The sequence below is a fragment of the Arachis stenosperma genome, chromosome 9 (assembly GCF_014773155.1).
Source record: "Arachis stenosperma cultivar V10309 chromosome 9, arast.V10309.gnm1.PFL2, whole genome shotgun sequence".
NCBI classification, from domain to species: Eukaryota; Viridiplantae; Streptophyta; class Magnoliopsida; order Fabales; family Fabaceae; genus Arachis; species Arachis stenosperma.
Genome location: NC_080385.1, coordinates 15,502,201 through 15,517,029, shown reverse-complemented (window position 1 = coordinate 15,517,029; position 14,829 = coordinate 15,502,201). Strand labels below are relative to the sequence as shown.

Below are 14,829 nucleotides of genomic sequence, written 5' to 3'. Positions count from 1 at the left end.
CATTTATAGACCTTGGCATGCATAAATAAAAAAAGTTTTGTATTTAAATTTAAGTCATTTACCTGTTTGTGGTATGTTGTAGTGTGAAATTACTTTTAATTTGTGTTTTGCAATGATATTATGGTTTAATTTAAGTTTTTACTTTAGAACTGTATTATGATTTTATCTCATCATTTTTTTTAGATATCAAGTTGACGTATTTTTATTTATTATTATTATTGAAATGGATATGATATGAAATTTACAAAACAAAAAAAAAAAGAAAAAACAAACAAAACTCTCACTTAATTTATTTTATTGTAGTCTTCTATCTCTTCTATTTCTTTTTATTTTCTTCTTATTCATTTTATTGTCTTTTTAAATGTTATATAATTTATTATAATTTATACCAATTAATTGATTATAATTCATATTATATCAGTTAGTTTAATTCATTAATTTATAATATGCATAATAAAATGGATCATTTATTACTTATTATAATGTTAATTCTTCTAAAATCTAAATCTGAATAATTATATTTTTACTTTTTGTTATAAACAAAATATTATTAATAGTGAATAATAATTAACCAGTCATACTTTAAATTAAAGTGTTTGGATGATTTTTATATTTATTAATATTAATTGTTGATTATTTTTTCGTAAATAAATTGTATTATAATTTTATGTTAGTTCATAATTGATTAACAATTAATGTTCATGAAGCTATGTTACTCTAAATTTTATATTTTACAAATATTTTATTTAAATGTAATTTTTTTAAACATAAAAATGTATTATTTTTAATAATACCACACTTTTATTTTTTTTATCCTAAATGAATATTTTATCGAATACTAATTAAAGTCATCATTCCATTTGCTTTTACTAATCCTATTATCTAACTATTTTATAAAATTAAAATCGTATTAATAAATTTAATATTAAAGTTAATTTTACTTTTTTCTAGAGTATTTTTTAATTTTTTTAGTCTAATCAACCAAAACTATCAATTATGAATAGTCACTTCTATCTTATTTTATATTATTAGCTAATTAAAATTACTAAAATTTAATAATATAATTCTATTTTATATTTTTATATTTAGTCCAATCCATCCAATCTATATAATAATCACTTTAATTTTTATATTTTATGATGTAATACTACATATATTAATAGCAAAATAACATAATAAATTATCATATTTTAATATTAAATATAAAATTAATACGTACAAAAATTTTTAAACTTTTAAATCAATACAGATCATTGTAAGCAACAACAATGCTTACAATCATGAATTAAGAAAATATCTTCATTATATTTAAATCAAATCAATATTCAATGCATTATTAAACTAATTATCAATCATCAATATTTTTAATCATTCTAATTATATTAATTGATATAGTTCTAATTCTCATCTATGTGCAATAATTTTATTAGTAGATAGTTAGTACACACGTTAATGGTGACCCATTTAATTTGATAATAATAATAATAATAATAATAATAATAATAATAATAATAAAGGTCTAAACGGTACATACATTATATTTTTAAAAAATAAAACATATTTTAAAAAGGATTAGGATATCAATAATAAATTGTGATAGATTATCAATATTAATAATTACTTCTTATAAATATTTTTGTATTACTAAAGACTACATATAGTATTTTTTTGTGGAATAAAAAAAGTTGTGGTTCATAATATTACTGTGAAATTATATTGTCTGGACACAAGATTAATTAGTTAACAAATTGAATATCAATGTAAATGTTTTATTTTCTACTCAAATTTTTATTCATTAGTTGTTGTACTTTTTATATTTACAATAAATATTAAATATAAAAAAATAAAAAATAATATTAATGGTTATCTATTTTATTTATTTAGAGTCATAATTAAATTTGATATAATTATAGCAAGTATCTACAATTAATAATAATATGATATTATAATTTTAAATTGTATAACATAATAAAAAAAATATACCAATTTATATCTGCTTCCTACATAGCAATAATATTATATATATTTATGTTTCTCCTCTTTTAACTCTTTTTTAAAAAGATTGGCATATAATTAATGTACATAAAATATATACTGAGCAAGTATCTCTATTGAATTAATCATAAAATTTAATAAAATATAATGACACAATTTTCACTTAATTGTAGTATCTCCATTAAAAATATTGACTAATTATTACCGTATACAATTAGTGTGTGTATATATATATATATAATGAGTAATAGTGAATTTTTACAACTATTTATCATTTAGAAATTCGTACTTCACACGTAATTTTTTTATAAACTATTTTAAAATTACTTTAATCATATAATTTTATATACTAACATTGATATAATATTGCTTCAGGTATATATTTTGCAGGCATGAAAGGAGAGTGTTGAGTTATTTTTTAATATATTTAAATTATTTATTATTTATTGGAGAACTTTGTGCTTTAAAATTTTCTAATAATTTGCTATTCATTTTGAGTTGATTTTGATATGTTTTTATTTCACAGTAAAAAACATATAAAAATTTATTGGTGGGTTTAAATATTATGAGGTTATCTATAGTCACAGTGAGTATATATGTGTGATTTATTGAATAAAATAGTTTACTAAAATAGACTACTTATATAATATACTAAAACTGAGTTTTCTCCTCTAAAATTGAGTTTTTTTCTCTAAAACTGGATTTTCTCCCTACTAATAAAAGTAAGGTGTCAACTCCTCATGAATTTATTTTTCCTCCAAAATGAAAGTACTATTCTCTTTTTTAAATTTATTTTAGAAAAATATTTTTATTATAATTATATTACAATTAGTATTTAATGAATAATGCATGATCATACTAATTTAGAAAAATATATTTATTATAAATTATATAAAATTAATATTTAATACATTATCAACTAATGGCTACACATTTTTATAATTTCACTTTCTCTTTATCTCTTTTTTTTCATATTTATTTCTTTAAATTTATTGAACTAAATCAATTATATTAATTATTTGTATTAACTAATTAAATACTTTTTAATGGATTATTATAATTGTGCCTTTAGACCATAGCTTAAAAATATTATAAAAAATATTTTATAAAAGTTGTTGAAAAATAAATATTTTAAAAATATGTCTTTAAGACACAAATTAACTAAATTATTTTTCAATTTAATGTGTTTGATAGGGGTGTTCAAATCCAAACCGATCGAAATTAAACCGTTCATCCAATCCAATTCAAATCGAAAACCGATTAAAACCGCACTAATTAGGATTTGATTGGATTCTATTTTTTGCAAACAGTTGGATTTGATCAAATTTCGGATCTATTTTTTATAACCGGTCCAATCCAATCCAAACCGCACAATGTGCTATAATATTATTATTTTATTATTATATTTACAATTATACTTATAACATGTTCAATTTGTTATACATTTTTTCTATTATTCATGTATTATTACTATTTAATAAATATTTTATGTTTAAAATATTATTTATTTATTTATTTTAACTAACCTATAATTTTATTTCTATTGTTATGTTATCGTTGGTTTTTTAAGATATTGTTAAGACTTGTTATGTCATTATTAGTTATTTAAAATTTGATGTTGAGACTTGTTATATGTATTTAATTTTTTATTTAAAAAACCGCAAATCCAAACCGATCCAAACCGTTTGTAATCGGATCGGATTTCAAAAAAAGTTCATCCAATCCAAACTGCACCGCACATAAATTAAGCGTTCGGATCGGATGATTTTTTCCCTTAAAAACTGAATCAAACCGCACCGCAAACACCCCTAGTGTTTGATTCATTCAATTGTATTAATTACAACTAATCAATTATGTAATTTGATTTGATTAGGATAAATATTTTATCATTTAATATTTTATTTGATTCATTAAATTACATTAATCATAACTTCAAATATTTAATTAATTAGAGTAAATATCAAATTATTTTAAATTTTGCTTGATTCATTAAACCAAATTAATTATAACATTTGATTGAGATAAATATTAAATTATTTAATAAATAATATATAAAGCAATGATATAAATGAATTCAATTAATTTAATTTATTATCTTATTATTTTATATATTCCTTTCTCTCTCTATTTTATACTTCAAAAAGATATTTATAATTTTTTATTTTTATTTTTTTATCTTAATTTTGCTAATATTTTTCTATGATTTTGTTTTATATTAATTCTTTTTTTATTTATTTTGATTAATAATTTTTAAGGATATTATTATTTTATTTAAAGATAATTTAATTTTTTTGTAATATTTTTATAAAAGTTGATTAATAAGTTTCTTTTTTAAATATTTTTTTTGAAATTTTTTAATAAGATTGTATTTTGATTTTTCTCTTTCATTCTTTGTATTAATTAATTATATTAATCTTCTATTACAATACATTTTTTATCTACTCCACACATTATCTTTTCTATCTTGTTTTACTTTTTTTAATTGCTCTTTTTACTTTATTTTTTAATTATTTATTTTACTTTTACTTCTCATATATAGATTTATTATAATTCATCACAAATTCTTTTTGAAGTTAAGTGGTTTTTTGGGTTATATTTTACCATTGATACTTTTATTTTATTTAGTGTGTTTTTTTAGTCTGAGTTTAATATAATAATCTATAAATATCTATTCTATTATATAAAAATTAAATTTGTGTACTTAACGATAAAACTGTCATGGCATGTTTCTGATGTGTTTTTCAATTTATTTCTTTTAACTCATTAAATTTAATTTTTATAATAAATTAATTATATCAATTAATTTATTTGGTTAATTATTTAAATATCATACAATTTATTATAATTTTTATCAATCAATTAATTGTAATTCAAATTGAATGATTATTTTGTTACGAAATTATTATTTCCTAATCTATTTATAGGCAATACATATATTAATTATAATCGCAAATTAAACTATTTTACATTAAATAACTTATATAATGGTTATCTCATTTATTATCATAAATGCTGAATTAAATAAGTCATTATTACTTTTGATTTAGAATCAAACGAGAATAAAATTAGAAATACTATTTTATTTGGCCTTTTAGGGTTTAATGGGTGTCAAACTCAAATATAAATAGTGATTTTCGGATTTTGGCATCCAACATATTAAAGCCACCTCCATAACTATTTTTCCATAAAACGAATTACGATTCAACTCTATCAGATCAGGGATACAGAAGATTTTCAAATAACAAGGAAATTGTCTGAATTTATACGAATTCTAAATGTTCGAACTTATGATGTTGTTTCAGTTGGTTGTCGTTACGAGAATGACTCTAATCTATATGTGTCTAAGAACTATAATAGATTAATTATTATTTAAGTAATTTATTTCTAATATTGGTATTTGATTAAATTATTTTTAGAGAAATTTAAATTGTTGACTCAATTTATATATTACGACTATTCTTTTGAATATATTATTTTTATATTTTTTAAAATAAAATTTCTTTTTTTTTCTGATTTTAAGTTTATTTTCTTTCTTCGATATATGTATCACCTTTTTTTCTCATTTTATATTTTAGATTAGTAATGTAATTATTAAGAAAAATATATTTAAAAAAATATTAAAATATCATTATTAAAAAAAAGAAAGTTACGTGAAAAATAGAAAAACGAAAAATTAAAACATCACTATTAGAAAAAAAACTATTAATATGCGTATGAATGGGATTGGGATTGAAGAATATATATGGATATAAAAAATAAAAAATTATTGTACGATTGTAGAATAAAAAAATCATATATATAAAACGAAATAATTATAACAAAAAAATAATTAATATATGTGATTCAAATATTTTTAATAATCGGTAACATAGAGTTTAACAAAATATAATTCATATATTTTTTTATTTATGTATATATATATATGTATATATATTATAAAAACTATCGATATATATATATATATATATATATATATATATATATATATATAGAATTATTTAACAAAATTAATATATAAAGTCATGGAAAGTCTCATCCAAATTTAACAAGAACAAGACGACTTACATAGATAGAAATGGTTTTCATAGATAATAAGGTAAGTTGATTATTTTCCATGATTTTTTCAAGTGATGCTAGGTCCATTTTATAAATATTTTTTGTTCATATTTTAAGTTTATTTGATAAGTAAACCCTTACACGAATCAAAAACAGTACGATTTTAAAGATTTATAAATGCTAATAGCCTTTATATTGAATTTGTTTTATAGTGTGATAATAGCCAATATATTTGTTGGTAAATTTAACTATTACTGTATTATTTATGATCACATTCAGTATATATGTCTAATTTATTGAAGAAAGTAGATTATTAAAATCGATTAATAACTATTTTAGAGTTAATCCAATTAATACTAGATTAAAAAAATGCATAACATGTTACTTTTTTATTAACCAAATTATTATAATTTAAATTAATTTTTAAAAAATAATTTAAAATTATAATTTCAATCTTATCACGTGCATGGCACGAGTAAATACACTTGTACTTGAGTGTCCGCGGATCGAATCGGATCGGATATGGCCGAAAATTCGATCCGATCCGCACAATTTCCATCGGATCGGATATGATATATGCACTTTTTTAGTGTCGGATCCGATCCGACCCGATCCGCAAATGTGCGGATCGGATATCGAATATATCCGCATAATTAAACCTTCTCTTTTTAATCATATTTCAATGTAAAAAAAATGATAAAAATATTTCTTTCATACTTTTAAACTTATTTATTCCTACAAACTCTTTCTAAATAACAAAAATAAAATAATACAATATATGAATAATAATTACTAACTAAAACATACAAACAAGTAAATATAATACCAAACATATATATATATATATATATATATATTAATTATTATTGTGCGGATCTGTGGATCCGCGGATCGGATACGTGGATGTAGAGGAGATATCCGCGATCCGGTGCGGATCGGATCCGCAATTTTCGGGTCGGATACGAATATTTGCCGCGGATCTGCGGATACGATCCGATTCATGGACACCCATATGTACTCTCTTAATTTTCACTGGATAGCCACCCCACCTTCATCAATAATAATCCCATTTTGCTGTCGCTACTTGGCTTGCCATACGTCATTCACCCTTAGTAAAAATAACCATTCAATTAAGGATAAAAATAATGAGTTAATACTAAAAATCGTCCCTAAAAGATACTCTGATCTCCATTTTGGTCGTCGAAAGATACACGACTTGGTCACGTTAGTGCTTCCGTCAGTTGGCTGATGACGTGTCACGTTAAGTGCCACGTGGCACATGATGATGTGGTGGGTGATGCCACGTGTCACGACATGATTGGTTGACATGTCACTTGACATGTAAAAAAGTTATTTTTAATCAAAATAGCCCTTGAAAGTTCAGACGTAAGTCATTTTTATTCCTAAAATTTTAAAAAATAATCAAAATTAGTCTTTATATATATTTTTTTAATTTTTTCTTGATAATATTAAATTTGAAATATTTTTTGATACTACTAATTTTAATAGAAATATAATTGACAAACAAAAAATTAGTAATTATATCTTTTCTTCTTAAAATTTTTGTCAATAAAATTATCTCTCTCCTTTAAATCTTTTCAAAATCTCTCTTATTCTTTTCTATTCTAAAACTTTTTTCTTATATTATCATACTTTGCTAGAATATATATATACTCAAAATTGAAATGTATGTATTTGTTAACCTAAACAAAGTTATATGCTCAAAATCAAAATTTATGTATTAAAAAAATTATATAATCTATCTCAAACATATGAAACACACAAAAATTATATAATCTTTTACAATTATAAATTGAAACTAATTAAATTTAGAAAGTTCTAAAAAAATTGAATTTCTTTTCAAATTCATTATTTAGAAAAAGTAAAATGATAATCCTTCGACCCTTGAATAACATCACTTATAAATTTAGATGTGATAATCACGTAATTAGTTTAATAATTTCGTTTGTGTTTTTTATAGTTGTTTCTTATAAATATTTAAAAAAAAAAGATTTGGATCTCTTAATAAATCTATTTGACTCAAACCAAAATAATTTGACAACTAAGATATTAATGCTGGTAACGAATATATATTATGACTAGAATAATATTTTCTTTAGTACTTTCATATAGTTAAAAATATTTAATATTTTGTGTGTTTCATATGTTTGAGATAGATTATATAATTTTTCTTTTAATACATAAAATTTGATTTTGAGCATATAATTTTGTTTAGGTTAATAAATACATACATTTTAATTTTAAGTATATATATATTCTAGCAAAATGTGATAATGTAAGAAAAAAATGTTAGAATAGAAAAGAATAAGAGAGATTTTGAGAAGACTTAAAAGGGAGAGATAATTTTATTGACAAAATGTTTAAGAAGAAAAGATACCATTACTAATTTTTTGTTTGTCAATTATATTTCTATTAAAATTAGTAGTATCAAAAAATATTTCAAATTTAATATTATCAAGAAAAATTAAAAAAAATTATATAAGGACTAATTTTGACTATTTTTTAAAATTTTAGAGATAAAAATGACTTACGTCTGAACTTTTAAGGACTATTTTGATCAAAAATAATTTTTTTACATGTCAAGTGACGCTACGTGTCACTGATTTGACACGTCAACCAATCATGTCGTGACACGTGGCATCACCCACCACGTCATCATGTGCCACGTGGCACTTAACGTGACGTCATCAGCCAACTGACAGAAGGATTAACGTGACCAAGTCGTGTATCTTTCGAGGACGATTTTGATTAACTATATCTTTCGAGGACCAAAATAAAAATCGGGGTATCTTTCAGGGACGATTTTGAGTATTAACTCTAAAAATAATCATCCGCATACCTAATGAATTGAATATCTAACATATTTTAATTATATATAACTAAACTCAATCCAATCAAAATAATCATCTACATAAAAATTAAAATAACCATCCGTATACCTACTAAAATGATCATTCTAAATTGACCATTAAAATAAAAGAAGATGAATAAACAGAAGAAATAATTATGATCATCTAACAATTTAATTTTTATTAAAAATATATATATATATAATTTGACACACGAATCTCATGATTTAATATAACCATAAAACTAGAGAAACAAAAAATAGAAAAAAATTGAACAGATGAATTGTGATCACCAACTAAAAATAAACGATATTACACTCCATTTACGAACTTCCACGAGGTGACGAATGTATCAATGGAAAAACACTTGTTACCCTTTTATCTTGTGCCGTCGACATCCAGAAGAACACCTACGCCGGCTACGACGGAGTTGTTCCTGGTCTGGGTTAATACAGTACCGTGACAACGACCCACACAATTGATAGGCACTGCTAGGCGGCAATCAATCCTAATTTATTTTAAATTTTAAATTAGTAAATATTTAGAATTAATGAATTAATTATAATTTGATTTAAATTTTAATTTAATTATATTGTATATATTGTACACTAATAATATTGACTTCTTATACTTTTTCTTATAATAGTGTGTGTTATGTAAGACCAAACAACAAAAAAAGATCGTTACTCGTAAGAGCAAAATGATGCTCTTCCCGCTAAAGGCCATAACCATAATCTAAATATAGTTTTTTTTTTATTTTTTATTTTTTTGGTGTCAAACCAAATATAGTAATGTGTCTATCAATTTATTTGTTCCGAATTTATTATGTATAATAATATTATTATTATTATTATTAATTAAGATAGTAAATAATATTTTTTATGGGGTTTTAGAAAATAAAGTTATACACCAAGCATCTCTCATAATTTAACTAAAGCTTTTAAATAATAAAAAATATTATGTACACTAAAATCAACTACTAAAATTAGTCATTATATATTTATATATTTTAATTTATTTTTAATATATATTTTATATTTTAATATATATTTTATATTAATAACTAATTTTAATTTTTTATTAGATTATAAAATATGTTAATTCATAATATTAGTTAAATATTATCTCTTACAGTTACAAAATTCATATTATTATTCTCTATTTCAATTTTAGTGACAATTTTTTTTTCTAAATTTGTCATAACTAATTAATTATATATTCAATAGAAATGATTAATAAATATTATTATTTTTTATTAGCATTTAATCAGAAACAATTTGTACTTATTTTTAAAAATTTTACATATAAAAAATATATAATATATATTTATATTTTTTTAAATTTATATAAATAAAATAGAATTTATTTGTTAAAAATAATTTAATATCTATGTTGACGAGCCAAAAATACTAAAAATTGTTATATATTTATTCAAAATTTAAACATAGTTGGAGTATTTGATAACAAGATGTAGTGGAGCCGCCGGAACTGCTTCTGCCCTTCTGCTAGTGACGTACAATCAGGTTGATTCTGCCACCGCTGCATTGCCCTGTTCCGCCGTGCTTGCTGTTCCATTCTCCCTTTCTCCGCTGCTGCTACGAGCTATGGCGGTTGTCGATATCGCTGCCGCTGATGACTGAGGACGCTCGCTGCTGCACCGCCAATTTCTACACTTCACTTACGAATTACTCACTTTGAGGTAGGGGTTCTTTAATGAAAGTTAGTGCTATTCTCTCAAACTCTAGGTCACGGGACTATGATTTACGAGTTATCATGCTCCTGTATGAATTTGATTGTGCTGAATTGTAATGGATTGATTATGTTATATGTGATTGAACATGTTGTTAGATTGGGTAATTACTCTTTTGAACATGGATTAAGCTTATTTTAGTACAAGTGATTAATTAAGATTGAGATGGGTTATGTAGTGCTGAAGTTTTGGTTTGTGTGACTAAAGAGCTATTTGGATTAGGTAGTCATGGATTAAGGAATAGATTAGTAAATTAAACTAGAAAAGTTGTTAATGAGTAATATTAGTATTACTGTGTGTGATTTGAGTGTTTTAGCGAAGACTGAAGAGTATTCTAACCATTTAACATTTGCGTTAAGGGCACATGCTCAATGACCTTAGGGTGCCCATGTTAAGCGAAAAGTTTAAAAATTTATTACCTGAAAATCTTAAACTATAAATTTCTTTTTAGAGAGATTAAATGATTAAATTAAGAGTAACGGTTAATGAATACTATTCATTAACATATGCTTTCATGAACAAAATTTTTTGTCTTTTAGTCCTATACATGGAATTGTTTGGCTTTTAGCCTATGTGCATGAATGGAGTGGGGGGAAAGGGGTTAAAAAAGGTATAAAACAAAATGAGCCTTTCATTGATTTATATCTTAATGGTAGAACAATTTTTGTTTCCATATTCCATTTTCTAACTCACATCTGTTGATGTCCTAGTTGTTAAATGGATAGTTCAGATGAGGAAAAGGATGGAGTCTCTGGGAATCATGTACCCAAAGATCTGAGTTGCTTGGCATCTAAAGGTGAAAAGTTTGTAGATGCAGTACTTAATGGTCAAAATGAACTTTGTCTAGAGAACTTCCGCATGGATAAGAGTATATTCTACAAGTTGTGTGATATGCTGCAAGCCAAGGGTTTATTACGCCACACAAATCGAATCAAAATTGAGGAGCAACTGGCCATATTTATGTTCATTATTGGACATAATCTGCGGACAAGGGCCGTTCAAGAGTTATTTCGTTATTCTGGAGAAACTATTAGTCGACATTTTAACAACGTCTTGAATGCAATATTGTCAATTTCACTGGATTATTTTCAGCCTCCTGGTTCTGAAGTTCCTCCAAAAATCTTTGAAGATCCTAGATTCTGTCCATATTTTAAAGTAAGATTTCTTGAAATGTGTTTGATGACAACCTTGTTTGGGATTGATTCTATCTCATTGTGTCAATATTGTTTAATAGGATTGTGTGGGAGCAGTTGACAGTATACATGTACCTGTGACAGTTGGTGTGGATGAGCAAGGACCTTTCCGTAATAAGAACGGTTTACTTTCACAGAATATTTTGGCAGCATGCTCATTTGACCTCAAATTCTGTTATGTTTTGGCTGGCTGGGAAGGATCCGCTACGGATTTACAGGTTTTTAACTCCGCAATCACCAGGCAGAATAGGTTGCAGGTTCCTGAAGGTAATTTTAGTCAGTAAAATGGAGTTTTCATTTGCATAGTTGAATTTGTTCACTTCATTTTGAACACTACTTCTAAGATTTTATAGTGATTTTGTTTTTATGATTATGCAGAACTTTTTAACAGGAAAAATAAATCATTAGGAATAACTAACCTTTTTGTCTAAAGTTCACAACTTCACATCAGTAATTTTTTGTATTTTTAAGCCAAATTTTTTTTTCTGTTCCATTATGTCCTAAATTTTTATCAGCAATTCAGCTTGTTAACAAAATTTTATTACATGTTTCCTGCTTGGCATTTCCACCTTCCACTTAAAAGTGAAGACCGACTATTGAATGGGAAAAAAAAATTTCTTACTCAGAAGAAGAATTTGCTTGTATGATTCATTATTAGTTGTGAGCTTAGAAAGTGATGCAGCCAACCCCCATCATAAAAATATTAGACATCAATCCTGCAAATTCACTTATCTTTCCTTTTCTCTATAAAACTTTCTGCATATATTGCGGTCAAACTTTTTCAATCTGTTTCACTCCGTCAATAAATCGATTTGGCTCATGTCAGTTTGTCAACTTGCCCGTGCATAAGCTCCTGGAAAGGTTCCAGTCTCTTTAGTTATGACTCTTCCATTGATACAGAGGTGATATTGGAGCTGAGCTTTTAAGTGAAAAAAGCCCACCTTGGAGTCATTGACTACTTGTCAGGTTTATTGGATTTGTGGTTCTCTATGCAAATGTTTTAGCTAATGTATTTGGTTGAAATTGTAAGAGACTGATAGGGAAGAAATGCATGTCAATGCCACTTTGAGTTCGCTAGTGACTATTGAATTAGTCATTTGGAAAGCGTTGCGCCTTTTCGTTAGAATCAAGTTAAATTTTTTGTGATCAAAATGAAATTTAGAACTCAATGGATGAATACTCGGTTTTATGTATGACTACTGTACAATTTTATTTCAATTGTTAGATTAGCAGATTAACACACTTTTTATCACACAGGTAAATACTACCTTGTAGATAGCAAGTTTCCAAATGTGCCAGGTTTCATTGCTCCATATTCCAATACTCCATATCACTCCAAGGAATTCCCAAGTGGTTACACCGCGCAGCATGCAGGTGAACTGTTCAATCAACGGCACTCATTATTGCACAGTATCTCCGGTCGAACTTTCGGGGCTTTAAAGGCACGGTTCCCGATATTGATGTCTGCCCCTTCATACCCATTACAAACACAGGTGAAGTTAGTGGTGGCAACAAGTGCATTGCACAATTACATTCGCAGTGAGAAACCGGATGATTGGATTTTCAAAATGTATGGAGAGGGGATGCCATTTTCAATGGAGGAATCGCTACCATCTTTAGAAGAGGAAGTTCTGCCAATCTCACGCATTGAGTCGCACACGCATCCGCCGCTAGATTCTACTTTTTATGCAGATGAAATTGCTCTTGCTTCGCAGTTGAGAGACTCAATTGCAACTGAAATCTGGAATGATTATATCCATGGTTTGCCTCCCATGTAGATTTCTTTAATTGAGCCAATTCTTAAACGTAGATTTTGATATTTTCCCAGGATTTATAGGATATAAGATAGATTCGAACTTTGATAGTGTACAGTAGATATCATTTATATTTGAAGTGAAACTAAATTATTAAAACTTCAAAGTCCAAGTTTCAAAATCCAAGAATCTCACAAGACAAGTATAACAGTTCCTTCTTTAATAAAGATGATCTAGGAAAAGAGATAAAAATCGAACATACGACTTGGAGTTCAAATGAGGTTCATAAAAACTTCTTTGCTTAGCTTTGATTTAACTTATATTTCAATAGTTTCACGATATTTATTACTTTAGAAAATTAAAAAAGTTTAATTATTCTAGGGCTACTTATAATTTTTCTGAATTTTTAATTAAGCTTTTATATTTTTCTTTCTTTTTAATTGAGTTTCTAAATTATAAAAAAAATTTAAATTTAGTCTTTACTGTGACAAAAATATTTGAGATAATAGAATCTTTTGTCAAATTTATTCTCACCATTAGAGTTGGAAATTTAATTAAGGACATTTCCATATTTCTAAAATTTCAAATTCACACCTTGCTCTAAGTTCTTTGCTAAACTCTCCTGTCATCGCATTTCCTTCGCTTGCACGTTCGTCGTGTTCTCGTCATCCCTTGCATGCTCATCACTTTTTGCGTCGTCCACCTAGCGGTGATAATAGGTAGGGTAAGGTTTAGATTTAACCATAATCCTACCCGAAAATTGAGATTTTTATATAAATCATACCCTATCTACGGGTTGATAGTATCTCAATTTTAACCTTATCTGTTCTTAACTCACGATCTTACCGTGGATTACAAAAAAAATGCAACATTATTATATAATTTGATATAAATTTAAAATATAACTAACTTTTATGTAAAAAAAAAAACGTATTAAATTATCAATTAATGATATTCTCTTAAAGACTAAGGATCTTTTGCATTTAGTGAGAGGTTTTTGGTTGGAACATCTACTTCAAATATATTTTTATCTTATATAAATATATAACATATACATATATAGGGTACGGGTTAGTTGGGTATGGTTGAGACTCAACCCACACCCAACGTCTCAACCCTATCTGACCAACCCGCACGAGAAGCCTACGAGAAGCCTATCTGCTACAGATCGAGTTGGCAACTCTATATAACCGGATTGGATACCCGTAAAT

At 25.2% G+C, this 14,829-nt stretch overlaps 1 protein-coding gene across 1 annotated transcript; it reads left to right on the top strand.

The window, feature by feature from the left end:
* Positions 1-10,385: 10,385 nt before the first annotated feature.
* LOC130951228 (uncharacterized) lies at positions 10,386-13,756 on the top strand. Its single transcript, XM_057879871.1, has 4 exons — positions 10,386-10,620; positions 11,382-11,826; positions 11,906-12,131; positions 13,122-13,756. The coding sequence occupies exons 2-4, from the start codon at positions 11,389-11,391 to the stop codon at positions 13,640-13,642; spliced, it is 1,185 nt and encodes a 394-aa protein (XP_057735854.1). The 5' UTR covers positions 10,386-10,620; positions 11,382-11,388; the 3' UTR covers positions 13,643-13,756.
* The last annotated feature ends 1,073 nt before the right edge of the window (positions 13,757-14,829 follow it).

Coding starts and splice junctions, on each gene's coding strand:
- LOC130951228 (XM_057879871.1), top strand. CDS start 11,389: ATGGATAGTTCAGATGAGGAAAAGGATGGAGTCTCTGGGAATCATGTA. Junction 11,827..11,905: donor GATTCTGTCCATATTTTAAA/GTAAGATTTCTT, acceptor ATTGTTTAATAG/GATTGTGTGGGAGCAGTTGA. Junction 12,132..13,121: donor TAGGTTGCAGGTTCCTGAAG/GTAATTTTAGTC, acceptor TTTATCACACAG/GTAAATACTACCTTGTAGAT.